Genomic DNA, 26,054 nt, shown 5'->3' with positions numbered 1-26,054 from the left:
TTGGAAAATGGCCGATTGCCTGGAAGCCAATTTGCAAGAAAAGAAGATCAAAAGATCGAGAAACAAGGAAGGTCAAGAGCAGCACGCCCCGGGCCTCATGCCATCCCCTTTGCGCCGTCCTTTGCAAACTCCAAGAAAAAGTGTATACCCATCAGAAGATGAAGAATAGGAAATAGGCGAAGACGTTGGGTATTCCTGTGACGAGAGAATAAAGGTACAACCCTCCTCTCCATGCTAGATGATAAGATGGTGTGGGATGGAGTCTTCAATAGCTCGTCCACTTTGTTAATACCATCAGTGTAATCAAACCACGACCCCGACAATGCAAAAAAATGATATGGCTGATTTAAGGAAAGGGAGAAGTTGATATAGTTCAAGGTGAAGAGTCGGGTTATCTTGTTTCGATAGTAAGGTGGCTGAGTTCCGCGTCAAATACCAACAGCTCATCAACGAAGCTGTAGTCATGTTTATGGTGCTTTGCCGCCCTTGCGATCCTCAGGGTTTCCTTCAAATAACGTGCTAAACCCGGTCAGGGACCAGGAGTCGTTTGTTGAATGTACGATGACCAGCCATACGGCAACCAAATTTACAAGGTAATGCAGCATGTACGCGAACGAGACGCCATAGACAGCGGCATATATCGCCACACCAAACAGCATAACGCTTGTCAGGTGTCTCAGTCGGCTGCTGACTTTAGGGACCATCTTTCCCGTTGTCAAAGTCTCGACTAGAACGATGAACGGCATGATCGAGATGACATTGTGGTGGGAAGAGAAAGGCGTCAACCAATGGACGGCGAGATTGCGAATCCAGACAATAAGTATTGGTAGATTGATGGGGAGTACCCAGAGCATGAGTATGAAGATGGAGTGGACATAATTGTAGAAGTTGCGATTCGCGTTCGATGGCATGTCGGACGCCACTCGGTGCGCTCGCACCGACGTCGATAGCTGTACAAGGACAGCCACTAGATACGCGAACTGATACGGTATGAATGTGGCAACCAATGTAAGCAGCACGGCAGTGGTGATGAGTCGCCTCCGCGGCGAAGTCTGGATAAACACTGCCGTGGGTGCGCGACGTCGGTCATCCTGGCGAGCCCAAAATGGCCGCACACTGATCCATCCATAGAGCATGCTAAACAGCTGAGTGAGCGCCAGTGCCAGATAATTGACACCTGCGCAAGCGCCAATGCAAATTGTCCCAATCAGGGGAATCAAGAACCAGAAAAACGGATCTTGAGTTCCAACAAGCAGGTCGTTCTGGTTGAAGTCGACAGCAGCTCCTGTTGCGTTTCTCCAATGCCAAAAACTAGCATTGCCTTGGGGGCCTGAAGTGCCTATAGATAATGACAGTAGTGTCAAGGATAGAAGCAGTAATGGTATTGACTGCCTCAGGCACATATCGAGACTCTCAAAGAACGAGATGAAAATGCCTTGACTGTCATAGATCCGGAATTGTTTTCTTATGACCAACGCAACAACGAGGAGGGGAAAAGCTGCGAAGGCGGTTCGATAGCGCATGTACAGCTTGCCCAGGCTTCCTAAAACGTCCACTTGCAATTGAACAGAGATGCTAGAATCGCATGTTGGATCTGTCCAGAACTGAAAGCCAAGGCCATCTTCTGTAGCTTTTCTTTTCAGAGGAGGCGGTAGATATGGTGCAATGCCGTGAAGACTGACGCTTTCGTGCCTTGCATTGACAAAGAATTTGGACTCGTATGGCTCCGTCAAGTATTGCCTGACTAAGGGCGTAAAGAGTTCTCTTCCATCGCCACATGATTGAGTGCCGACCTCGAGCTTGTATGCAAGTAGGCTGGATTGAAGGGAAGGGATCTTGATTTCTGTAACCATGGGTCTCTTCGAAGGTAGGCGGAAGCTCATGCCGAAAGCAAGCAGGCGGCGTAGACTTATATGGCGCGTCCTATGATAGTCGGCGTGGTCGCTAAACTCAGCAATCACAAAACCTTGAGTTGATGAGGCGCCTTTGTCAACAACGGCCACAAATTGATGGTCGACAATTTCTTCAATGTCGTATTGCAGATAGGAAAATGGGGGTATTTCCTTTCCGTTAGGAGGAAAGAAGGGATGCTTTGTGGTCCGAGTCGATGCTGGCAGCTGTACCACATCTGAAGCAGCATTCTTGCAAGCCAGACGAGTAGATCCAGTACTGTCTCCTGAGAGATCCATCTTCATCGGTAACAATACCCCAGCCTGGCCTGGTTGGAGAGGATATACACTGCAGAACAGCACTTCAAATTTCCCCGCATCCCCAGGATTGTCAAGCTTCTGGTCTGTCAACAAAGTGAAACGCTTCATCTCTGGCGAGCCAGGTGGCGGAATCGGGAGAAGATGCGCCCTTGGCTTTCCATCCTGTCCCAAATTTCGCAGGACCAAACGCTCTCCTTGCGGGATGATTGCATGGGAGTTATCTTCCAGGGTGAGCAGGGTACTAGGGTCCTTGAACGGCAGCGTCTTCTCAGTAATATCCTCCATGCCCGTAAGGAAATACTTCTTGAATACTCGCATACGCTCTGCTCGAGGTTTTGTCTGGCTCGGTCGACTGACATCCACAATATCGTACAAGGCTTTCGCCACAACCTTGCGGAACTGATCACACCAGAGGATAGCTTGATGATCCATGCTTGTCCACACTGTCGGGATAGTGGAAGTGAAGACAGTAAAGCCGTGAGTATCTGGGACAATCGACTCCAAGCTAGCATAATCAGATGGAACAACGGTATCCAAACCACCCCCGGCAATCGAAACCAGGGTAACATGCCATAGAGGGTTATTGTTGGCCCATTGCTGAGAGTATGCTTGTCTCCAGTAATCGTTGATATCATCGTATATCCTCACTATTTCGCTATCAAATGTGACCGGTGGTCGCGAGTGCGGCGCAGACATCGTAACGATGGTGTTAATCGAGTTCGACTGATAATTCGGTAGAATAAGCATAGTCCGTGCAACGACTCCGCCCATTGAGTGGCCCAAGATGATAACGGATGTGGGATCGGGAAGATCGGGGTCTCGTCCGGACATGCGCGGATCGAGGTAGAGCGATAGAATATATCGTATGGCCTCGTTCAGGTATTCTGCCTGGTCCAAGAGAGTCTGGCCATGGAAAGCCGTGAAGTCCTCGTTGAAGTCGACAGTGAAGAAGTCAAGACTGCGCACTCCTGCTTTGATGGCCGCCGCATCCTGTTGTAGCACATCATGAAAGTAGTTGGCGGTTTCTGCGGCAATTGGTCGGACTTGTTTATAGCTACCAGCGTTGCCTGGGATGAAGAGGATCGGGATGCCCCGGAGCTACCCAGCATCGTCAGCACTGCTCGTCGACGGTCATGTCATGCCCATACCTTGAAGTCATTGTCTATTCCTTGTTCTCGGTAGAGATGGAGAGAGTATTTACTCGCGAATCGGGTGTGTTCGGTGTCAAAGTCTTTCAGCTCCACATAAGACGGGCGCATGTATGACATTCGGCAGCCTTTTTCGTCGCGACACCGTGTAGCGACAGAATCGAGGATCAATGCGAGAAAGGCGATTCCTACCAGGGAAACGATGCAAGTGAGGATGCTAATCAACCAGGGGCTACGGGCTCGCGGCCTGCGCCCTTGAGATCCCGGGTCTGACATCTTGTCCATTATATCGTCCAAGTCGTCGTCGTCTCTGGCGGGGGTGCTCGTGGAAATGGGGGTCGCCGGCGGGGATTCAGCGGAAGAGAGCAGAGGCGCCTTGTCTATTGATCCATTCTGGGAGCTCGAGGGCCTCCAATTGAAGTTGCTGGAGCGGCGGCTTCTAGCGGAGGAGGGTCGCAGGTCGGCGCTGGTACGTCTCTGGCTGTCTAGACTTTTCTTGGAGTTGGTGGACTGACCTGGGGTCCTCGTAGCATCCGGAATGACTGGCAGACCATTTGAAGAGTCGTCACCGTCGTCGGATCCCGAGGACCGCCTCTGCATTCCAAGGGCTCTTGCCGTGGGCGGCCGTGCTGGTCAGTCTCGATGGTGGCACGGCGTCGGCGGCGCAGGCGCAGATGGCAGGTCGCTGGTCGCTGGTCGCTGGAGAGGAGAATTGATCAAGAAGAAGAAACGAAACGAATGTTGAAGTGGCACAGACAAGGAGAAGTTTGGGGGTGAGGTGAGCCAAGCAAGACAAGGCAAGGTAGGTGGTAGGCAGATTGGTAAGGTAGGCGTGGGTGCTGGACTGTTGGTCGGGGTGCGCGGAGTACCTGGACCAGAAGGAACAGCAGCGCCCAGGGTAGCGAGTGCAGGGGTCTCGTTGGCGGCGGAGGTACCTAGCCTACGCTCGTCGCTCTTCAACAGCGCGCGCACACGCAGTACCACACAAATTTGCTCGCAGATCTCGGAATCGAAAGCGGAAGTGCAGTGCAGCTGATCCCACCACTTTACAGTACTCTATGCACCAAGTAAACCAGAGAGCCCTGGAACTGGAGCGGGATCTCGCGGGTTGGCTGGTATGTTCGGATAAATAAAACCCTCAGTGCGCTATCGCAATTCGAGACGAAAAGATATCTAGAAGATCAGATGCGCAGCGATCCCTTGACACAGAGACCAGACCAACACGAGAAAAAAACCAAGGCCCGAACAGCTCTTGCGCGCGACGGACGGAGCGGGCCCAAGTTAGCGCATGTAAGGCCTAATGTACCTAAGTATGTAGGTAAGGTGGTGGTGAGTGAGTACCCAGGGTAAGTGGGTGGCCTGCGAGTAGCGCAATCGGCTCTTAGACTTAGACTTAGACTTAGACAGTACTAACAATACCTAAGGTACCTACCTCGAAGAATGACATAAGGTAGCGACTAGTCGGGAGGGTGTATACACCTTCGTTTTGTCTGTTCAACCTAAGCCTAAGGTTGGTCGGGATCCCTGGGTGGATGGGGATGACGCTCTAGCGCACCATTTACAGTGATCCCATTTGCGTTTTAGGTTTGGACAAGCGTTGGCGCGAAACGGTTGTCTGCTCTGGTCTGCTCTGCTCTGCATGGCGACGGAGTTAGCAATGGCTTGGTCTATCTTGCTTTCGGTCGGTCACCTTACCAATCCTGCCTCTGATCTGGGTCGTTGCACTGACTGACTAGTATGTGATTAACTGTATTCTATTGCATCGCATGTGAACTGAACTGTTGTGTTGTGGCCCTATATACTCGGATGGTTGCGTCTTTGTGACCCCACGCTTGGAGATCTTTAGATTCATGAAACGGCCGAGGCTCCGTGCTTGCGTGGTGGGAGAGGCGCAAGAAGACAGGAGGGGCTCGTAAGAGTCGTAACAAGCTGGCTTTCAAACAGGCAGCACCATTCAGGTTCTCTTGGGTTCCCTGCTTGATGAGCTACCGACTTGGCTGGATACGAAGGCCAGAACGGAGAGAAACGAGTCTGCTCTGCATGCAAAGTGGGTAAGGTACGGCAGGTAGGGAGGTTGGGTCGCTTGCTGCTCTTGATCATATATCGGACACAACCAACACCATCGACTTCAAATCGAGCAATGAATAGACCAAGGTAGATGGTATAAACGAGACTCTTTCAGATGCCAGCGAGCGCTTCATAGACATACAAGGACAAGTTTGTAAAACCCCATATGTCACCGTGGTCAAGAATTTAGTCTGCGCCCGCAGATGGGCAGTCACCGGACAGACAGAAGAAGGTTATGCGGCGTATCAAGGATAAAATGATGATGGTGATAAGATGTGAGCTCGGCCGCCCATGTGCTCTCCCGGCATCCCGCCTCTTCCAATCGCTGACAAGGTAGGTACCGTTCGGTGCGGCAAAACGTCTGTAAGTCGGTAGGATTTCAGCCATGATGCAGCCGTGCCTCGTCTGCATATGCCCAATATATCCTCCCACTCTGGTGCCCTTCGAGCTGCATTCCGCTCCTTCAGCTCTGATAAGCGATGTTGAAAGCTCAGTCTGCAAACCCCAATCCTCGCTGGCTCCCATATTGGGGCATGTTTGGCGTCCGGCATGAACAGAGCTTGCCGAGAATAGAATGGAACCCGAGTCTACCCCAGGTTAGAATTCAAGTCATGAGGCCACGATGCTTTGACTGCGCCGGTCATGTTTTCCGAAGCATTGTACATCACAATATATACTGTACACTATAAACAATGCTATACAAGATGACCAGGTTTGATAGCAACACCATTGATACAGCTCTATGGGAGCACATATAGCAGTGGCTGTGGGCTAAGTTACGCTCGAGCTCCCCCCTGCAGAATCGGCAGAAATCTGCCTATCTTGCCTTTGCGAAGAGGTGGTAGATGTTGTACAAGTTTGCTCCACGTTCTCCATATAAAGATAGCCCAAAGTGATTGCCAAGGAAAGTAATCATGATTGCCAAAGTGGAGGTAAACGATATGATTTGGTCGGCATCTATTGTTCTGCTTAGCTTGCAAAATGCAAATGATGGAAAGTGAAGTGTACTACAAAGTGCATCAGAGGGTGAAAGTATCTCGATTAACAGTCATAAATACAAATATGTATGTGTTTTCAACAGCAGCGGGTTTAGCTCAGTTGGGAGATCTTTCTTCTTTGTCGACAATATTCGTTTCAATTATAAAAAAATATAGTGAAGTAGTAACTAAAGAAAAATAGCTACTTAAAAAATGTCTATGAAGCATATGCATGTAGAACCAAAGACTTACAAGAGTGTCTCGCGGAGACGAACAGATCAAAGCTTACAGCAACTTCCGGCACATACTTGAGAAACCCATGCCACCATACTGACGGACTGGAATGAAAAGAGGGAGGCTGGTTAGGACAGAACTTCTATCCGGCTCAGGGGACCGCTGGAGCCGCAGGTATGAACTGATCAAGTGCTGGTCAAAGCACTCAACGATCCTTGCATAACATCATAAAGTGCCCGTTGGAAAGCAGTGGCTCCGCTGTTTCAGAAACATCCCGGGCATCCCAATGGCGGCATCTGGCGTTATCGTCCCACTTCACCTCAATTCACCTCGGCGTGCAGTCCATACGCTACTGCGTAGTTCGCTCCAGGACCTACGAAGCTGAAGCTAACGCACCCAAGGACCTAGTTTGCGAGCTGTAGGCCCTCCTGCCTAGTACTTGCTGGATTGTGGCTCTAGATTTGGTCGGTAAGACATCTTGCGCGGCTGTCTTGATGTGTACTGTCCGGCTCCTTGATTTTTGGCGGGGGTTTCCAGACGGCCTCTCCGGCTTCCTTACGAATCCGGACACCTAGAAGCACCACCACCCCAAAATGCGGCGGCGACTGACCGTGGCACAACCACCCCAGTTCTTGCCAAAGTCAATCCTGTTTGTGCGCGCTAGAGGCGATTCGTTCGTCATGGCTGCTTGCTAGACTGCCTTATTGACCATCGATCAAAGCCCAGACCTGTGAGATCAACAATCCGATCACGATGGACATTTGAGTAGCAACCTATGCTTTGGCGGGGTAACGCTGGGAATCCATGCAGTCTCTGGATCGACAATGCGATTACTGGTTGATTGCCTAGCCTTACGACCCAGGATACAGGGAACTGTCCGCGTGGGGAGTTGCTTGGAGATGGAGATGCCGGTGTGCCGACTTCTGGCCCTGAGGCTGTGGCTGTCGAGTTGGCCGGCATTTGCCAAGTCTCGATATCTTGAAGAGCAAGAGAAACACTGACGACTCAATTGGCCAATATAGTCAGAGTCAACCTGCCATGCCTTGGTAGCGTCTCGGCTGCTGGATGGGAGGGTCGCACTGCAGCTTGCAGCACATCCGAACAAGGCATGCTATAGAAACGTCCGCAACGGCAACATTGTTAGCCAATCTTTGCTATAACCATCCACATTAGCGGCTTTCCATTGTACTGCTTGAGAATGATCTCGTAATTGGCATGTTCTCTCTCAGTAAGAGGTGGCGCTCCACTCGGCCCCAGATCCAAGCTTGATGTCCTTTTGCGGAGCCTCATTTGCTTTGTTGACACGCAACATATTGTGTCTGCTGTTATATACTGCTGCTCTGATCTCTCCGCTGCGTAGACAGAGCTCGAGTCAATCATCAGCAAGGTAAGAATGGTCACCCAATGCAGGCCGGGTTAACGCGGGAGGCATCGGCTACGAAGCCAAACCCCGCTCAGGCGCCATCAAGTCGAGGCTGTGCGTATTCGACTCAAGCCAGTACGGAACATGTATTGTAATGAATGATCAGATCAGATCAACTTCTTGCTGACAGTCCTTATTATTGCTTGATTGATTCGATGTAGTTCCTCCAGTATGCCAGAGCTCCCAAATAGTCGACCACCGCGAGGCGCTTCCCAACGCTTGCGCACTGGCAACAGGACACTGGTCGCCTGTACAAACTGCCAGGAGAGGAAGCTGAGGGGAAGACATATATCGCTCCAAGTGACCTGTATTCGACTAACGAGATGCTGCAGTGTGATGACCAGGCTCCCTCGTGTGCCAATTGCCGACAAAGTGGCATAGGTAAGATTGTATCGACTCCAATTGTACGCAAGACTCATCAGAAGCCAGTTTGTCTTGTCAAGGACCCTGCAACGAAGAGACAGCAACCGCGGAACTATGTCCAGACTCTAGAACAACGCGTTGCATATCTAGAAAGTGTACTGCGAGAGGTGGGTCAGAACACCAACAACAGCTATGTCTCAACAAGGGGGGTCGATTCGCCCATAGGCAGCCTGACTGCTCTTTCGGGGCCAACACATTCGAATGTTGGTACCTTTGACAGCCGTCAAGAAACATTGGCCCAGGACGACGAAGGATTGAACGACTTAGCTTCGACTGTCGGCGCCCTGAGTCTAAATGCTGCTGGAGCAGAGCCTTTGTTCCTAGGTTCATCCTCAACATTTGCTTTCTCGAGGTTCTTTAAGCCTTCACTTCTCCAAGTGATACCGCAAATAGCCCACGACATAGCAGGCCAGGGTCAGAACGGTTCATCGACACCAGAGCCATGTCCATTGCCAGACTATGAGACAGCAACGAAGTTGAGCAACGCATATTTTGAGAACATTCACCCCCAATATCCATTTCTACACGAACCAACTTTCAGAGCATGGGAAGCAGCACTGAGAGATCCGTTCGAGGCGATGAATTCCCTAAACTTTGACCCAGTGCCCCTCTATTTCTTGAACATGGTATGTTCATCAACGAATGCTATTCAGAGTATAACTCACTGACAACACATCTAGGTCTACGCTGTTGGTGCTTTGCTGGTGGGCAATTGTGGTATTTCACCACAGGTAAGCTACAAAAACACACCGCCTTTGAAAAATAGACTGGCTCACGATGGTTAGCAACTCTACGTTTCCGCATTGTTATATATTGATGAAATATTACTTCACGACAATTTGGAGTGTATTCAAGCAATTCTCTGTTGTGCTGTATACTCTCTTCGGTCTTCTACAGGCACATCTCATTGGTATACTCCCATGTAACTCCTAACGATCCCAAGTGTCCTGCTCACGAATGATAGGAAACTGGCTGGCTTAGCTCTCCGTCAATGTATCAATCTTGGTCATCATCGCAGTCACAAACGTCTGCGATCGAATATCAATCCTCTTAGACTCGAGCTGCAGAAGAGAGCCTTTTGGTGTGCATACATAATGGAGGTCGCTGCCGCAGTGATGTTGGGGAGACCCCTAAGTCTTCACTACCAAGAAATTGACGCCGAGGTTTTTCACCCCTATGAAGTTTGAGATATATGAGATGCGGCTAACAAAAGTGATCCGCAGTATCCCTTGGACATTGACGACTCTTATATCACAGAGGCAGGCCTATGTGGTACGCCGCGGACCTCTGCTGGCGACCCGCCTACAAGCATGTCGCACGCACTCCACGGATTTCGCATCCGGGCTCTACAGGGGCGCATTCAAACAACAATATACTCAAATACTACAATCAGCAACTCTCCCGCTCATCAAGCTCATGTTCAAGGCCTCCGTCTCGAGCTCGATGAATGGCGAGCATCATGTCCACCCCTGAAGCCCCCTCCTCCCAGTGGTACACTCTCATTCTTCACCACTACGGACTGGTTTGCCGTCAACTATAATTATGCTATTCTACAACTCTATCGCGTGCAAATAACTGACAGGAAAGGAGGAGACCGAGAACAAATATTCATGGAATGTTTACAAGCCGCCAAAAGCATCTGCAACAGCTTCCGTCGGCAGTTCTTCGGAAACCCAACGACGTACACTTGGGGGGCCTTACATGAGTTGTTTCTTGCTGGCCTAACATATCTCTATTGCTTGTGGACGTCGCCTGCGGCGCGGCGAGCAACGAGACATGACTATATCAGCAGCACCTGCACTGACTGTACAATGGTCCTGGTGAAACTAGCAGAGCAGTGGAGCCATGCCGCTCCCTACCGAGACATATTCGAGTCGCTGGCGAGCCGGACGATGACAATGATGGCCGACCAACAGAGGGGAGGGGAAGAGCCCTCAACTGCCACCATACCTCCGGACCAGCAAAATCTGTCACAATGGTGGGCAGGTATTGCGGATACAGGAGGTCCGGTCGGCGTTGAATGGATACTTGACGAGCTGATGAGCGATTTGTCATCACAAGAGCAGCATGCCAGTACTGGACAGCCCTGGGATGGCATTGATACGTCTTACAACGGCTCGACTTGAGATGTATATTTCGAGTTATAGTTAGGATCTAAGAGCATTACTCGGAGGAATAGTCCCTAAATGATACAGCTTTACTATAAGTCAAGTCCTGCCATTTGTTTTTTATTCCGAGACCTATTCCGAGACCAAATATTTTTCGCGTATGAACCTTCCAAAGCGCCCTCCAAAGCGCAGGCATGCTTCTATTTCTCAAGGTCGTGACTTTTCTCGCCCCTAGACCTATGTCAGCAGTGATATGTTTGACTATTATGATAAATATCTTACGATTCGTTAAGTTTATCCTGACGTTCAATTCCTACTAGAAGGTTTGGCTCTCTAGTGCGTTTGGCAGCATTAAGCCACGAGCCTTCAAAAATGGCATCTAGTTCCTCGACGGTGAGACCCGCACTCTCGGGTACCATCACGTAGACATAGATGATTGAGATGAAGCACCATCCCCCAAAGAAAATGAACGCTCCCCAGTTATTAGGATGTGCTAGAAGTGACGGCGTTCCGTAGGCCATCGCGAAGATGAACAGCCAGTGGAAGCATTGAGATAGCGCACAACCAAACGAGCGAATCCTATTTGGCCAGAGCTCTCCGCCGAAGACATAGGGCAATATATAGAGGCCTGATACCCAAATGAGCAATTGTGCATGAGACTTGATGAGTGGGTTTGGGACTTACCAACAACATAGCCAAAGCCATGAATAAAAATGAAAGCAATGGCTCCGGTCGAGGCGGCATATGATGCTGCGTCGTCCTGTTTATACTTGATGAACACTCCAATATAGATATCAGAGATCATCTGGAGTGTTACACCAACGAATAGAGACTTTCGACGACCGAGGGCATCAATGAAGAAAAACGAGGCAATGATAGCAAACCCGAACTTGGAGAGAGTATACATTCCGCTTAGGAATATACCTCGGCTCGTACTTCCGCCCAAACCCATTAGACTTAAAATGGGGACAAAATATGATGTGACTGAATTGGCTCCCGAAAGTTGCGCGAGGCCGTACGACATCAGACTCTGCTGGACGCGGCGTAAGTTGGAAGAGACTAAGAAAGTCTCTTTAAGAATGCCGACGATTCCAGCGGTGTTGTTAGATCTTTCCTCATGGATAGCACCTTGGATTTCGGCGATTTCTCGTTGCACTCTTGGATGTTCAGGAGAAAGTCCGCGAAGTTTGACAAGTGTCTTGATCGCATCCTCGGACCTATCGACCAAGAAGAGCCATCTTGGCGACTCGCAGACAAAGAAGCTAGCGACGAAGCAAACTGCCAGATAAATGCACGGGGAGAACCAAACAACCTGGAACTGTAGGTTCACAGCAGGCAGATGCTGAAATACGCCGAGGACACAGAAAGCGGCGCAGGTTGCCGACATGTTCATGGCAATATTGAACCACGCTGTCAATAGACCGCGTATCTCCGCTGGTGCAATCTCGACAATCGACATTGGCCCAATCACAGTAAGGGCACCCATACCCAGGCCAGAGATGATTCGTGCAACGTAAAGGCTGGCTAAGTTGGGCGAGAAAGTTGCAATAATTTGACCCAGTATCCAAATACAAATGTAGATGCGATAGCTCCATAGACGGCCGAGGGAGTCGTTGAGAAAGAATGAGAGCGCGGCACCAACACCGGCACCAACATAGACGATCGATACGAAGTTTCGGATCTGAAGGGCATTTGTTCCAGAATCAAGACCGAAATGCTTCTGGAACCCCGGAAGTGACGGTAACACGCCGGATGACGCCTGGTCCCAGGCTGTCAATGTTGATTAGATACTTTCCCGGTGATTGAGAACATGATATGTAGCTGTCCTTACTGAGGGGCATAGCAGACATTGCATAGAGCAAAGTCGAGAGAATTAGACTACGGTTGAAGATAGTCTCGCGGGGCGCATCTTTGATTGCTTTGTGATGCTTGGCGAAGGGCGAGTTGGCGAAAATGTCCTTGAGGCCCATCTTGCTCTTCAGCATAAATCAAGATCTCAAGTATTCAGGGCTTTGTTGTAACTGCTTTGTACTCTGTCTCCAGCCTCTGATAATAAGTCATGCGATATCCAAATCAGGCTCTTACAGAGAACTAAACCCGTTTTTAAGTTGAGGTTTACCAGCGTTTCTTTAAGTTTCATTACGTGATGAACAGCTCCTTCAGTGCCATATTATGTGAAGCTCCGGAAGAATACGAAGAACGTAAAATATTGACTCGTAATCTATGAACAATTCAGGTGAATCCGTTCTTATCATAGAATATGATATTGGGATCAAGGCGCTACGGCGAAGGTCATGTAGACCATTCGGACAGCAAGGAGAATTTGTAAATCATCGTTGATCATTGTAAACTTCGGAGGAGATGCCTTATCTCTGCCTACCCTAGTCAAGAGCTGCTGCAGACGACTAAACAAGTTATGGCAAAGCCTCCAAAGGTGATAGCCAGGCGAAGTGGGGACTCACCGGGACAATACGAAGACTTGAGGTGATTGGCCAAGATACTTGTTCCCATGTTACTCAACTCGCCGCCACGACAGACTCGCCCACTGAAATCTCCAGGTGCAGGAAGCGAGACAAGCCGAGAAGAGAAGCCGGTGAGATGTCTACTATGCTTGAAAAGAAGTGAATTCGCCCATTAATATTTTTTCCTTTGTAGAACGAAATCGAGTTAACGATTCAGCAACTGTGATACAATCGTTCACTAAGTCAAATCTTCTCCAAAATGAATTCAAAACAGCCTGTCAATAGAGAAAACTTCTCATCTCCGTTGTACTCTGAAGCAATTATCCACGGCGGCCTCATTTATTGTAGTGGAAAGGTTGGCCTGGATCCAAAGACTGGCAACTTGATGACAGGTGGTGTGGCTGAAGAAACAGTATGTTGTCATAGAGTTTCATATCACTCTTTTATTGAAACTCGGAGTCAACAGACAGCAGCTCTAGCATTGCTAGATTCGGTACTCAAAGCCGCCGGGAGTGACCTCACAAGACTGCTCAAGGTGAGCTCTTTTGGGAGTAGCACATCAGCAAAGCTGATCTCAAAAGTGTAACATAGCGATCACCGACATGAAAGACCTTGCGGAAATGAATGCTGCCTGTCTGTCTATTCAATGTCTGTCCCCCACAGTCAACTAACGACAAGCAGACATCGCCACTGTACCAGACCCGAAGCCAGCTAGAGTATGCGTGTGCGTCAAGGAGCTAGGAAAAGGTGCACATGTAAGCAAAGCCTCACGCTCGATTTTGAGTTGCCATACTCTAACTGAGTCAAGGTTGAGATTGACTGCATCGCGGCTTTAAATGATATGGTGTGAGCATTCTTGTACTCAACATACATGTTGTCGACAGATGATTGACTTGTTTAGCGTTCCAGCTAAAGCACACCCAAAATTATAACTACGTAACAAAATAAATTAAGAATTTGCAATGTAGACTTCAGCTTGTCTGATGGGACTGGCCATTTTCAAACAGACGCTTAGACTTATAATACAAAAGCTGCTGCTATGACCCATCAACAAGATTCAATAGTAGGGATAAACAAAAGCAAACTAAGAAATTGTACTCATGTCTGATATCAGAATTCAAATTTGCTCATCCTCAGACTTCGGCCGAACTGCCCCCTATCGATCTCGCAATGCCACGCAGAGAGATGTAGACTACGGTAGAGCGGCGATGCCAACATTGGTATTGGTGGGGTTTAGCAGATACCATCATTTCGCACTAGTCGGAAGGATACGAAGAGCCAATAGCCTGTTGTTATCTTACAAAGCTCTCTAGTACTAAACTTGGAGCTGGTTTTCTGCCACATAGGTCGTTGTAACTGCCGAAAAAGAAATTATGGGTTCACATGCATCATACTGTTTCGGTGGTGGTAGCCTTGCCATTTGTCATTGAGTCTAATCGGCACGACCCGAGTGTCGAAAAATGGTGGACTACGAGTTGCTCTTTCTTTAAAGGGAAAACGCGTCTTTGCTGATTTGCTTGAGTTAGATGAGTGCAATATAGCGATTACGATCAACTTCTCGTGCTTGTCACAGCGGAGTCACTCTATTAGTCGTATTTCAGTGTCTCAGTCAGGATCGTATCTCATGTCGTCCCATCTTAACAGCAGAGCATCACCAATTGTGATTGTTGGTGCGGGTGTGTTTGGCTTAAGTACAGCCATTCACCTAGCTCAGCGTGGCTACAAGGATGTCAAAGTGTTAGATAAACAACCCTATCATGAGAGTTTATATTCCTACGACCGGGGTTGTGATGCTGCTTCGGCAGGTTAGTATTCTAATTTTCATTTCACAGATCATCGGGACTAACAAGGTTTAGATATTAACAAAATCATTCGGGCTGCCTATGGCTCGGACATCGAATATCAGAAGCTAGCGCTTGACGCAATAAGTCAATGGAAGAAATGGAATGACGAGATACGAAATGGGAAAACACTTCCTCCAGGGTTCACGCGGGATGATGTGGTATACGTGAACAACGGAAACCTGTCCATGAGCTCGGAACCTTCTCTTCCTAAGTTTGAGACAAACAGTCTCCAAAATATGACGAAGCTTGGCTATGCAAGGACACAAATAGTGCTTAATAATCCAAGTGATGTTGAGCGGGCCACAGCAGACGGATTCGGCTTCGCAGTGAATCCTTTCGACCGAAAAGAGAACTATGGACTTCTTGATACCGTAGGTGGCTTTTCGTACGCTGACAAGGCTTGCCGTTTTGCATTGTACAAGGCAGAGCAACTAGGTGTCCAGACGCTACTTGGTGGTTCAAAGGGCACGTTCTCGAGCTTGCTTCGCAACTCGCATAGCCAAGTCGTTGGCGTTCAGACTCGAGACGGTGTAGCTCATCCTGCTGAATTGACAATCATAGCCTGTGGAGGGTGGACTCCGTCTCTGATCCCACAGCTTGATAACCTCTGTGAGACCACAGCTGGAAGTGTGTCTATTTTCCAACTACCACCAGGGTCAGCTTTGTGGGATCGCTTAGCACCAGAGAGGTTTCCAACATGGACGTATGTCGCTCTCAGAGAGCCAACGAGCTACATATCGATAGATATGGGTATGCTAATTTATTTCTTAGGTATAAAATACGGGATGGAGAGGATGGCGGTCTTTACGGATTCGCGCGTGATTCTCGTGGCTCCGTAAAGATTGGTTATCGTGGAACAAAATACACGAACCCTCAGACTCAGCCAGACGGAGCTGCACGAAGCGTTCCGATAACCCGCTGGACTGATCAATCAACGCGACAACTACCTGCAACTGCGGCGCGCAGGATTCGAGACTTCGTTCAAGAGTTCATCCCAGAGCTGATCCCCTGTCAGGTCAAAACCCGCCTGTGCTGGTACACTGATTCTTTTGACAATCACTTTGTCGTTGATTTCGTGCCAGGAGTAGAGGGATTTATGGTTGCTACAGGTGGCAGTGGGCACGGGTTCAAATTCTTGCCAAACCTCGGAGGTGCAGTAGTTGACCGGATTGAAGGCAGATCGAACAAGATGCTCGATCTCTGGAAGTGGAGGAGTTTAGACGCTGGTGCAAACCCTTACAACCGTATAATGGAAGGTGTCGACAGTGCAAGATCACTGCAACGACAGGTACTTACCGTAGAAGACAGTCTTAATTCGCAGCGCAGCCACCTTTGAGAGGGCTGATGTGTCATCCAAAGCCTACAAAGGCATGCTAGTGGCAGTCTCTTACCAACCCTCTCACTTCACAACCTTCAAGTACCTATGTAGTCTTCCCACTTGTCGTGTACATTCATTTGACTAGCAAGCCAAAGCTTTGTGTGTTGTCCTCGCATTGCAATGACCGAGGTATCTAAAGTCTCACTTTATGATCAAGCCAGGTCATTTATTCAGAGGACGCACAAGGGTAGTAAATTATACTGATCCGAAAACGAGCTGCTTCTACCTACTTACCACAATTCGGTATCATGGATGCCTTGTATGTGGGGTAGGAGCAATGGCAGCGGGGAAGTTTAATGGGCTACTTAATACCTGCAGGACCTAGACGCGACAGACGCGTCTTCTGCCCACCTCATCTCAATCGGGGACCAAGACACCTGAGACCACAAGGCTGAAATCCAGCCTCTTCTCTAGGTCCATCGCATCTTTCGCATCTACTTTCATCGGATCGGCGTAAACGGGTTCGCGGCGCACTTTGCTTCTTCGTTTTCTCTGGGATTTTCTTTAGCATTCGCCTCTTTACTTCCTTGAGCGGTGGTCTCAGACCGCCGATGCCTCCAACTCAAGACTTGATCTGTTCGAAATGAGGTGATGGAACATGGCCGACACCGTAACAATCAAGGCTATCGAGGCGGGAACCGTAAGTTGATATTGTATTCTTGCCCATCACGCTATCTTTGTGGCACTGACTCCTGGTCCTATCTCAGGTCCATCAGATTCAGTCCGGCCAGGTTATCGTCGACTTGTGCTCTGTGGCAAAGGAGTTGGTCGAGAATAGCATCGACGCTGGCGCCACAAGTATTGGTATGTACCCGGATAGTTTCTTAGGCATGTCTCAGAGGTTGCCATGCTAAAACGTAAGACAGAGATCCGTTTTAAGAACCAGGGGCTCGATTCAATTGAAGTACAAGACAATGGCGGTGGTATCGCACCCCAGAATTATGAATCACTAGCCCTGAAGCATTATACTTCAAAATTGTCAACTTACTCAGACTTGGACACATTGCAGACCTTTGGCTTCCGTGGGGAGGCGCTCTCGTCGCTTTGTGCTCTTTCCCGCTTCTCTGTCGTTACCTGTCTACAGTCCGATGTTCCCAAAGGCACGCGGCTTGAGTTCGAAACATCTGGGAAACTGAAGGGGACTAGCGTCATTGCAGCGCAAAAGGGAACCACCGTCTTTGTCGAGAATCTGTTCCACAACCTCCCGGTCCGTCGTCGGGAGCTGGAACGCAATATCAAGCGGGAATGGAACAAAGTCATGAGTCTTCTGAATCAATACGCCTGCATCCAAACAGGAGTGAAATTCACCGTCTCTCAACAGCCGAACAAAGGCAAGCGTATTGTACTGTTTTCTACCAAAGGCAATCCGACCACAAGGGAGAACATTGTTAACGTCTTCGGGGCCAAAACGGTGGGGGCTCTAATTACTCTTGACCTCAAGCTTGAGCTCGAACCTACTACTGGCCAGAAATGGAGTGTGCAAGTCGATGATAGCACGAAAGAGATTCTGGTCCGTGGATTTGTTTCTCGTCCTGCCCATGGGGAGGGCAGGCAGACTCCTGATAGGCAAATGTTCTTCGTAAACGGGCGACCTTGTGGATTACCACAATTTGCGAAAGTCTTCAACGAAGTATACAGATCATACAACTCTTCGCAATCGCCGTTCATATTCGCTGATATACAGCTGGACACCCATCTGTATGATGTCAACGTCAGCCCGGACAAGCGCACAATCTTGCTCCATGAACAAAATCGAATGCTTGATAACTTAAGGGACTCACTAACCGAACTCTTTGAGGCGCAGGATTATACGGTACCAACAGCCCAACTCTTCTCAGCCAAACAAACGCCGTACAAGAGGCTATCATTGAATCGCGAGGGCACAACAGCTTCTGGAAGCTCGCGAGATAGTCCTGTTGGTATCATTAGAAAAGGAAGCTCCGGAGTTGCCACTGAGGAGGACCATTCTGATCTAGACCCTTCCGAAGACGAAGATGAACCAGCCACCCGATCCAAGAAGGCTCAAGCTACACGACGATCAGTTTCCGCGAAGTCGCTGTCTAAGGACACAGGTGCCGTGAGTTTGATTAGTCGATGGGTGGAGAGAAAATCTGCCACTCGTGAAGTGTCAGCGACAAGAGTTGTGAGAGAAGCAGTACGGAGTGCTGAACCAGATCATTCTGAGGAGTTGCAAGGAAATGAATCCGGCCCGGACGCTGTAGGAGGCACTCCTGATATTGAAGAAGATGAAAGTGAGGAAGAGGAAGAGGCTGAAGAGGAACAGCAGCCCAACGACCTCGAAGCACCAAAAGGGAAGGATCAACGATATAAAGATTTTCACTCTCGATTGGCAGAACTAGCAAATACGCAGGAATCTGAGGTCCAGGGACCTCGTAACCGTGATTCTCCAATTCCTGCAATTGCATCACCCACAAAGCCACCAGAGCCTAGAATCCTGAGCTCTCCAGCCATTCGACCACATAAGCGGCCTGTTCAGGATGTTGCAACAATAACAATAGGTGATCATACCGTGGTTAGCACACTTGGATCACCGTTGAAGAAGCGAGCAAGGATCGTTGCGTCTTCAAGTCCAAATGCTTCACAGTCACAAACACCTCGAAAAGATACCGCGCCGCTACCCTCTTTTGGAGGTCGACTCACGCAGATGTTTGCGGCTTCCTCTACGCAGCTGGAACCTGATGATCAATCGGAAAACGCCGAGCAAACGAATGAACAGGACAATGAAGACAGTAATATTTCAATGCCCGATGCAGAGGAATCCGAGAATATGTTCTTATCAGAGCCAAACGACACTAGCTCAGATGTGGAGGATAAGGAAATGGGGTTCTCCCCTGAGCAAGACGAAAATCTACGAGATGATGAACAAGAAAATGACGAGGAAGAGGAAGAGGAAGAAAGCGAGCCGAGCAACTCTCCTCAGTCGAAACTGTCTGATGATGGAGATGACGCATATCTGAGTGAGGAGGAAAACGATGAGAAAACCACTCTGGTTTTGGAGACAACTGAAGTCGTAGAGGAAGGGGGCGTGACACCTAACGAGGATATCCACAAACGCAGTCAGCAGTTCTTGAAGGGCACTGGCAAGAGGAAAGACACTACAGTACAACTGATGCAGCGGCTGAAGGTCAATGAAGAATCACTGCGCGAACAGGTCTACACCTGGGAAGCCCAGAGTGTTTCCACCAGTTCTGGAGGTAAAAGTTCTGACGATAGCGGCGGTGGCCTAGAAGCCGAGGACGCTGAGGAAAAGCTGTCTCTCAGCATAGCCAAGGCTGACTTCGGCAAAATGAAGATTGTGGGACAATTCAACCTGGGCTTCGTTCTTGCTGTTCGCGCTAGGAATTCGGACGGCTCTACATCAGACAGCCAGGCTAGAGACGATGATTTGTTCATCATCGATCAACACGCATCGGATGAAAAGTACAACTTCGAGAGGCTGCAGGCTAGCACGGTTGTGCAATCTCAGCGTCTTGTTAAGCCAAAGACACTAGAGCTCACTGCCGTCGAAGAAGAGATATTGATCGAAAACCAGCCGGCTCTAGAGGCAAATGGTTTTGTCGTTAGTGTCGATGAGTCCGGAGATGAACCCGTTGGGTCCCGGTGCCAGCTTCTCAGTCTACCCTTGAGCCGAGAAACGACATTTTCTCTCGCTGATCTTGAGGAGCTCATCTCCTTACTAGGCGAGCATACCTCCTCGAATGTTAGTAACATTCCGCGGCCTTCAAGAGTCCGGAAAATGTTCGCAATGCGCGCCTGCAGGAGTAGTATCATGATCGGCAAGGCGTTATCGCAAAAGCAAATGGAACGCGTCGTAAGGCACATGGGCGAAATGGAGAAGCCCTGGAATTGTCCTCATGGCAGACCGACTATGCGCCACCTTTGTGGCTTGTCAACGTGGGATGAAAGAGGTTGGATGGAGGGTGATGATTTTGAGGAACCCGATATCCCAACTGACTGGGCGGCTTATGTCAGTGAAAAGACCTTAGGCGCATGAGTTGCAACTTGTCTAGATGAGTGTCATCACTACGTTCGAACATATTACCAGGAAGCGGATATACCCAATGTTGAGGCAGCAATAGTTAGCGATCCCAAAAAAATCCATATTTCAATACCTTGCCCCTATTTCTCCACTATCCTTTGCTGTAATTATTCATACATAACTCCTGAGAAAGCAGCCCATGCATCATGTCAACCATTCACATCCACATCCATCTATACCATCATTTGCCGGTCAGTACCCGCAACTTCTTGAGAACGGGTCCCTAGTCGTCGTTCAAGACGCTATAACGTGAATAGCGACCATTTCCACCAGCCAATCCTTCCTCGGCAATCTTGCCACTCACATTCCGCCTGCCGAATGTTGCATACCTGTTGCTCATGTCGTAGTCGTTGCCCGAGGACACCTGCCTGTTGGCACCGATGATGATGGGCGGCGTCGCCGCCTTCAACTCGCCATATGGCTTCGCGAAGAACGCATCTTCCGGCTGGATCGAGCTGTTACGGACCCGCGGCGCTGGCGCAGGCGCCCAAGTGTTCCGCTTCGCCTTTGACGGGCTTGCAGTTAGGGTGCGCCCGGGCATCTCATCCGCAATATCCTTGCTGCCGCTGACCCGACGGTCATTTAGACTGACCTCGGACAGCGCAACAGCACTGTAGTGAGGCGTCTTGGGGCGCGCGGACACGGCAGAGAGCGGAGTCGGGTTCGAGCGCAGAGGGTTCGGGTGCTGCTTCGTCGAGGAGCCCAGGTCGCCGCTGTTCTCGTCATTCTCGGCATCGTTGTCGGACTCGGTGTCAGACTCAGGCATGTCGTAGCTTTGGTTCAGCGCCTCGTAAGCGCGACGCTTGCTGGCGGCGTTCTGGGCATTCATAGCCCTGTTACGCTCTTGTGTCCGGTTGACGAGCGACTCGGATGCGTACCATGCCTCGCTGAACTTGGCGGCGCGCGGCTTCGGTGCTTGAGCATTGGAGATGGTCACTTGCGAAACGACCGTACCGGTGCTGGGACGAGAGGAGCCTGGGCGCGAATCTTGGTCGTACAGAGAGATCTCACTATAAGAGCCACGGTAAGAGCTTCGGTTTGCGGATGGTGGCGCTGACATGCGCTTGAGATCGGCCGAGGTGGCTGAGTTTCGGGGGGAGTTGCCTGGAGTGATCTGATAATGGCGGCTGGGGAGCTCTACGCGCGAGTCCCTCGTGCCAATGGAGTCCCGAGAGCCAGTGCGAGTCGCCATAAATGGAACAGATGGAGGCCGCGAGATGTCCTCATAAGGCACTCCGGATCGGCGATAGTTCTCAAGAGGTGTGGATAGGCGCCGATCGCTCTCATTGGTAAGGGTGGTCGCTACCGACGACTTATTCTTTTTGTGTCTTCGAGATGTTAGGTGGTCTTCCAGCGGATTCATGTCGGGCGGCATGAGGGTAATTTGGCGGAACTTCAAGCACAGCCATAGCGAGATAGCCAGTGACAGTAAATGCAACCCCCCAGCACTGATGAGCGTGTAATACAAGGCTGGGATGAAGACATTCATCACGTTCTGGTTTGACAGCAGCGTGCCCCATTCGTCTCCAGAGTTCCGGACAGAAAGTGTTCCATAAGTGTACAACGGTAGGACACACAGATCAGATATCCCGGAGAACAATTGATAAGCTGCAGATGAAGCAGGTGTTCTCGCACGAGCAGGTCTTGAAAGATGGTAAATACCGTAAACGCAGTGAATCATCACCACACCGGCCTAGTTCGAAATCAGCAAATAGACTTGTCACAGATGATATTTATATTCAACTGTACCGTGATTCGCATCACCCAAGCTGTCAGTTGTGTCATGTGGTTCATAAGGATCATGAGGACCAGGATGCCGATGGCACCGTTCAATTCAAGTATGCGCAGAAGGAGCTGTACAGTTCTCATGTATTTGATCCATTTCTTCGTCCTTGATCCCATAGACCGTAGATTGGTCCGCTGCCTTGGAGCTTCATGTGCACTGGAGCGGGAATGTTAGTCTTCGTTCCTGAACCGCATTGTAGCAAGAATTAATTGTATTTCTAGAAAAAGACGTACTCGGGATGGCGGTTGAACGAGATGAGCGGCCCATCTTGCTTGGGTTTCTGAGGTTTCGGCTCCCAGCTGGCTCGAGTGACGGCCTTTGGATCGAATGTGCTTGTAGGAAAGCGTTGGTCGCTGAACTTCTCTGCCTCGTAGAGGTAAGGCTGATGAGCGCCCATCGTTGCGATCGGCTCTCAATGGATGGCAGCTGTTCGTTGGTGGAGGCCTATATCGACTGGAATGCTGGGTCTTACTAGCAGTCATTCCATCGCGGAATGGGTGGTATGGTACCCCTCTGTAGGTCGTAGGAGTCTGGAGTGCGACTGGCAGGTTGGCACAGCAACGGCCTGACAGCTCTGGAGCTTGGGCCATCACCAGTTATTTTTAGAGCCATTCTCAGGTGTCGCGGCAATTGAGACTGTTCACCTCATCCAATAACCTTTGATAATCATAGACAAGAAAGAAAAGGCACTTGTTGTGACAATAAACCTTGTGATGCACTCGTCGTAAATGCAATGCTCAACTGAATGATTTAATTTCCATGAAGACAATCCATGATTATCGTGGCACGTCCGACGTCATCGGCCGAAGTGCCGAGCCGAGACCTGAGAAAATCGCATTCGCGCCGCGAGCTCGGAGGTCGAACAACCTTTAAAAAGACGCCGATTTCAACACAGTCATCGCGCATTTGCTGTGAAGACAGCCATGAATGTGGGAACCGGGACGTCAAGAGTCTGCGCAAGTTGCCGCAGGCTTTTACAACAGAGCGCTCCATATCGCCCTGGCAGAAGCCAGAGGTACTCGACAACCGTAATCCAACATGACCGCCCCTTTAGGATGGCCGTGATTGGCTCGGGTCCGGCTGGATTCTACACGGCTTATCGGGTCATGAGCAAGATTAATGGCGCGAAGGTTGATATGTACGAACAGCTTCCAGTCCCTTTCGGACTTGTGCGTTTTGGTGTCGCACCAGATCACCCAGAAGTGAAGGTGCGTATCCTGTAGGACGATTCTAAATGTGGCCGAGTCTCATGATAGCACTAGAATTGTCAGGAGAAGTTTGAGGAAGTTGCAGCCTCACCAGACTTCAGATTCATTGGCAACATCACAGTCGGGCATCCTAGTGGTCACCCGGATGGTGCTTCTGTAGAGCTGTCATCCATCCTACGGCACTACGATGCCGTCTTGTTTGCCTATGGCGCTGCGAAGGACCGTTTGCTTGGCGTTCCAGGAGAGACTACACTGAAAGGCATCTATTCTGCGCGCGAGTTTGTGGGATGGTATAATGGGCTTCCTGAGCACTCAAATCTCGATCCAGATTTAACTCAGGGGGAAGAAGCTGTCATCATTGGGCAGGGTAACGTTGCCTTGGACGTGGCAAGAATGCTCCTGGAAAATGTAGACGTCTTGAGAAAGTCAGATATAACTGAACATGCACTGGATGTCTTGTCAAGAAGTCGCATCAAGAGAGTGCATATTGTTGGTCGACGAGGACCGGTGCAGGTGTGTATTCAACGAAAAGGCAATTCGCGCAATGCTGATAATAAGCTAGGCATCCTTCACCATCAAGGAAATCAGAGAACTCATTAAACTGCCTGGGGTCGCGGCTCACCCTGTCGACTCAGCACTGATTCCTCAAGATCTGAAGAAGCTTCCCCGAGCTCCTCGTCGGCTCATGGAGTTGCTTCTCAAAGGGTCACCAACTCCACTTGGACAGAGTTCGAAAAGTTGGTCTCTTGACTTCTGTTTGTCTCCAACCGAGTTTATTGGCAGAGATGATGACACTTCGCAAGTCGGCATGACAAAGTTCGAACAGACATCTCTTCACGACCCTTTCGACCCAATGTCTAAGGTGTCGGGCACCGGAATAACCGCAAATTTCTCATCTTCGATCGTCTTCCGGTCGATAGGTTATAAATCAGTAGCGTTGCCTGAGTTCCCTACCTTAGGCATACCTTTCGACTCAAGGCGGGGTATCATACAGAACGATGGACTTGGCCGTGTTGTGAGGGAAGTCAAGACCGTCGATGCTGCGATTGAGCAAGCTCCGTACCCAGGGTTGTATTGTGCTGGATGGGTCAAGCGTGGCCCGACGGGAGTTATCGCCTCGACAATGGAAGACGCTTTCACCACAGGCGATGCAGTTGCCCATGATTGGAATGCGGGTGCTCCCTTTCTGACTGAAACGAAGACTCCAAGGGCAGGATGGGACGGCGTTCTCAGCGACAATGGGAACTCCAGTGCTAAGATTGTAGAATGGAGCGATTGGCAGAAGATCGACCGGGCAGAGAGAAGTAGAGGTAGAAGCAAGGGGAAGGAACGAGAGAAGTTTGTCCATACGCACGACATGCTAGCCGTGCTCTAACATCGTTGTAATGTTATGTTATCCAATGTAAAGTTTACTGTATATTACAAGCAGGACAGCCTATGAACTCTTGAGCTTCTCTGTGAGCTCAGGGACTTTCTCGAACAGATCTCCCACCAGTCCCACATCAGCGACCTGGAATATTGGTGCATCTGCATCCTTGTTGATTGCTGCAATCACCTTGCTGTCCTTCATACCTGCCAAGTGCTGGATCGCTCCGGAAATACCGACCGCCAAGTATAGCTGAGGAGCCACAACCTTTCCAGTTTGGCCAACTTGTAGACTGTTATCCGCATAGCCGCTGTCAACAGCAGCTCTTGATGCACCAACAGCAGCGCCTAGGGCATCTGCTAGGGGTAGCATTATCTTGTCGAACTCCTCCTTTGACTTCAGACCTCGGCCTCCGGAGACAACCTTGCTGGCCGTTGCCAGGTCAGGCCGGTCTGATTTAGCAAGATCTTCTGACACCCATTCGGTTGAGCTCTCGGCCTTGGGGTCAACACCGTCCTCGACTGAGGCTGAGCCGCTGCCGAGCTCTGCTGCCGGGAAGGCAGTACCACGAATAGTGATAATCTTGATGCTGTCGGAAGATTCCACAGTTGCTATGGCGTTTCCGGCATAGATTGGGCGAACAAAGGTGTTCTCGTTCTCGACTGCAGTGATGTCTGAGATCTGCTGCGAATCAAGCAGCGCCGCAACACGGGGTAGAAGGTTCTTTCCAAATGCTGTGTGTCCTGCAATGACGTGTGTGTAGCCGCCCTTCTTGATGTTCTCGACCAGCAACGGAGCGAAGTTCTCTGGAAGGCCCTGATATATGCGTTAATTCCTGGCTGGCATCATGCATAAATTCAAAACATACCTTGTCATAAGCTCCATTCTCTACAACCACAATCTTCTCGACACCGTCTGCCTTCGCTGCCTCTTCAGCCACAGGCTTGACATTGCTACCAGCAACAAAAGCGTGAATAGAGCCACCAAGCTTCTTGGCTGCTGCGATTGCGCTGAGTGAGCCAACGTTCAGCTGTCCCTCCCTGTGTTCTAGGATTGCCAGTGTTGAAGCCAATCGACGAAGGGCCGCGGGGCTGATTGAGGGCGTTTTGGAGGCCAGCGGGGCCAATCTGTGAACGGAATGCCGCAGAGCTGCTCTCGGAACGGTGAGCAACATCGTGTCGAATTGGATTGGCCCTCCTGCTGATGTGAGGCCTCGTGTGTTGTCGTCGACAACGAAGTAGCTGTGTTGCTCAACTGCTAGGACTCAAGAAACCGGTTGGCGCCGGCCCGAGGTCTGAAGTGTACTCTCCAGTAAGCTCGCTGCCCCGAAAGTCGGGGCGCACAGACCATGTCCTGAACA

At 49.9% G+C, this 26,054-nt stretch overlaps 4 protein-coding genes across 4 annotated transcripts; 1 reads left to right on the top strand and 3 right to left on the bottom strand.

The window, feature by feature from the left end:
* Nucleotides 1-2,070: 2,070 nt before the first annotated feature.
* Nucleotides 2,071-3,469, bottom strand: UCRPA7_2968 (putative gpi inositol-deacylase protein; the record flags this gene model as incomplete). The annotated part of the gene is made up of 3 exons (XM_007915604.1): nt 2,071-2,117; nt 2,399-3,308; nt 3,359-3,469. 3 exons carry the CDS (start codon nt 3,467-3,469, stop codon nt 2,071-2,073), a joined length of 1,068 nt encoding a protein of 355 aa, XP_007913795.1.
* Nucleotides 3,470-16,872: 13,403 nt separating this feature from the next.
* Nucleotides 16,873-20,060, top strand: UCRPA7_2967 (putative dna mismatch repair protein pms1 protein; the record flags this gene model as incomplete). The annotated part of the gene is made up of 5 exons (XM_007915626.1): nt 16,873-16,914; nt 16,982-17,078; nt 17,141-18,351; nt 18,964-19,995; nt 20,055-20,060. The coding sequence occupies 5 exons, from the start codon at nt 16,873-16,875 to the stop codon at nt 20,058-20,060; spliced, it is 2,388 nt and encodes a 795-aa protein (XP_007913817.1).
* Nucleotides 20,061-20,557: 497 nt separating this feature from the next.
* UCRPA7_2966 (hypothetical protein) lies at nt 20,558-21,526 on the bottom strand (the record flags this gene model as incomplete). The annotated part of the gene is made up of 1 exon (XM_007915572.1): nt 20,558-21,526. One exon carries the CDS (start codon nt 21,524-21,526, stop codon nt 20,558-20,560), a length of 969 nt encoding a protein of 322 aa, XP_007913763.1.
* Nucleotides 21,527-24,763: 3,237 nt separating this feature from the next.
* UCRPA7_2965 (putative electron transfer flavoprotein subunit alpha protein) lies at nt 24,764-25,868 on the bottom strand (the record flags this gene model as incomplete). Its single annotated transcript, XM_007915646.1, has 2 exons — nt 24,764-25,510; nt 25,563-25,868. The coding sequence occupies 2 exons, from the start codon at nt 25,866-25,868 to the stop codon at nt 24,764-24,766; spliced, it is 1,053 nt and encodes a 350-aa protein (XP_007913837.1).
* Between the last annotated feature and the right edge of the window lie 186 nt (nt 25,869-26,054).

The sequence above is a fragment of the Phaeoacremonium minimum genome (genome assembly GCF_000392275.1).
Source record: "Phaeoacremonium minimum UCRPA7 unplaced genomic scaffold PA7_03_scaffold_222, whole genome shotgun sequence".
NCBI classification, from domain to species: Eukaryota; Fungi; Ascomycota; class Sordariomycetes; order Togniniales; family Togniniaceae; genus Phaeoacremonium; species Phaeoacremonium minimum.
This window is presented reverse-complemented; position numbering and strand designations above follow the sequence as displayed.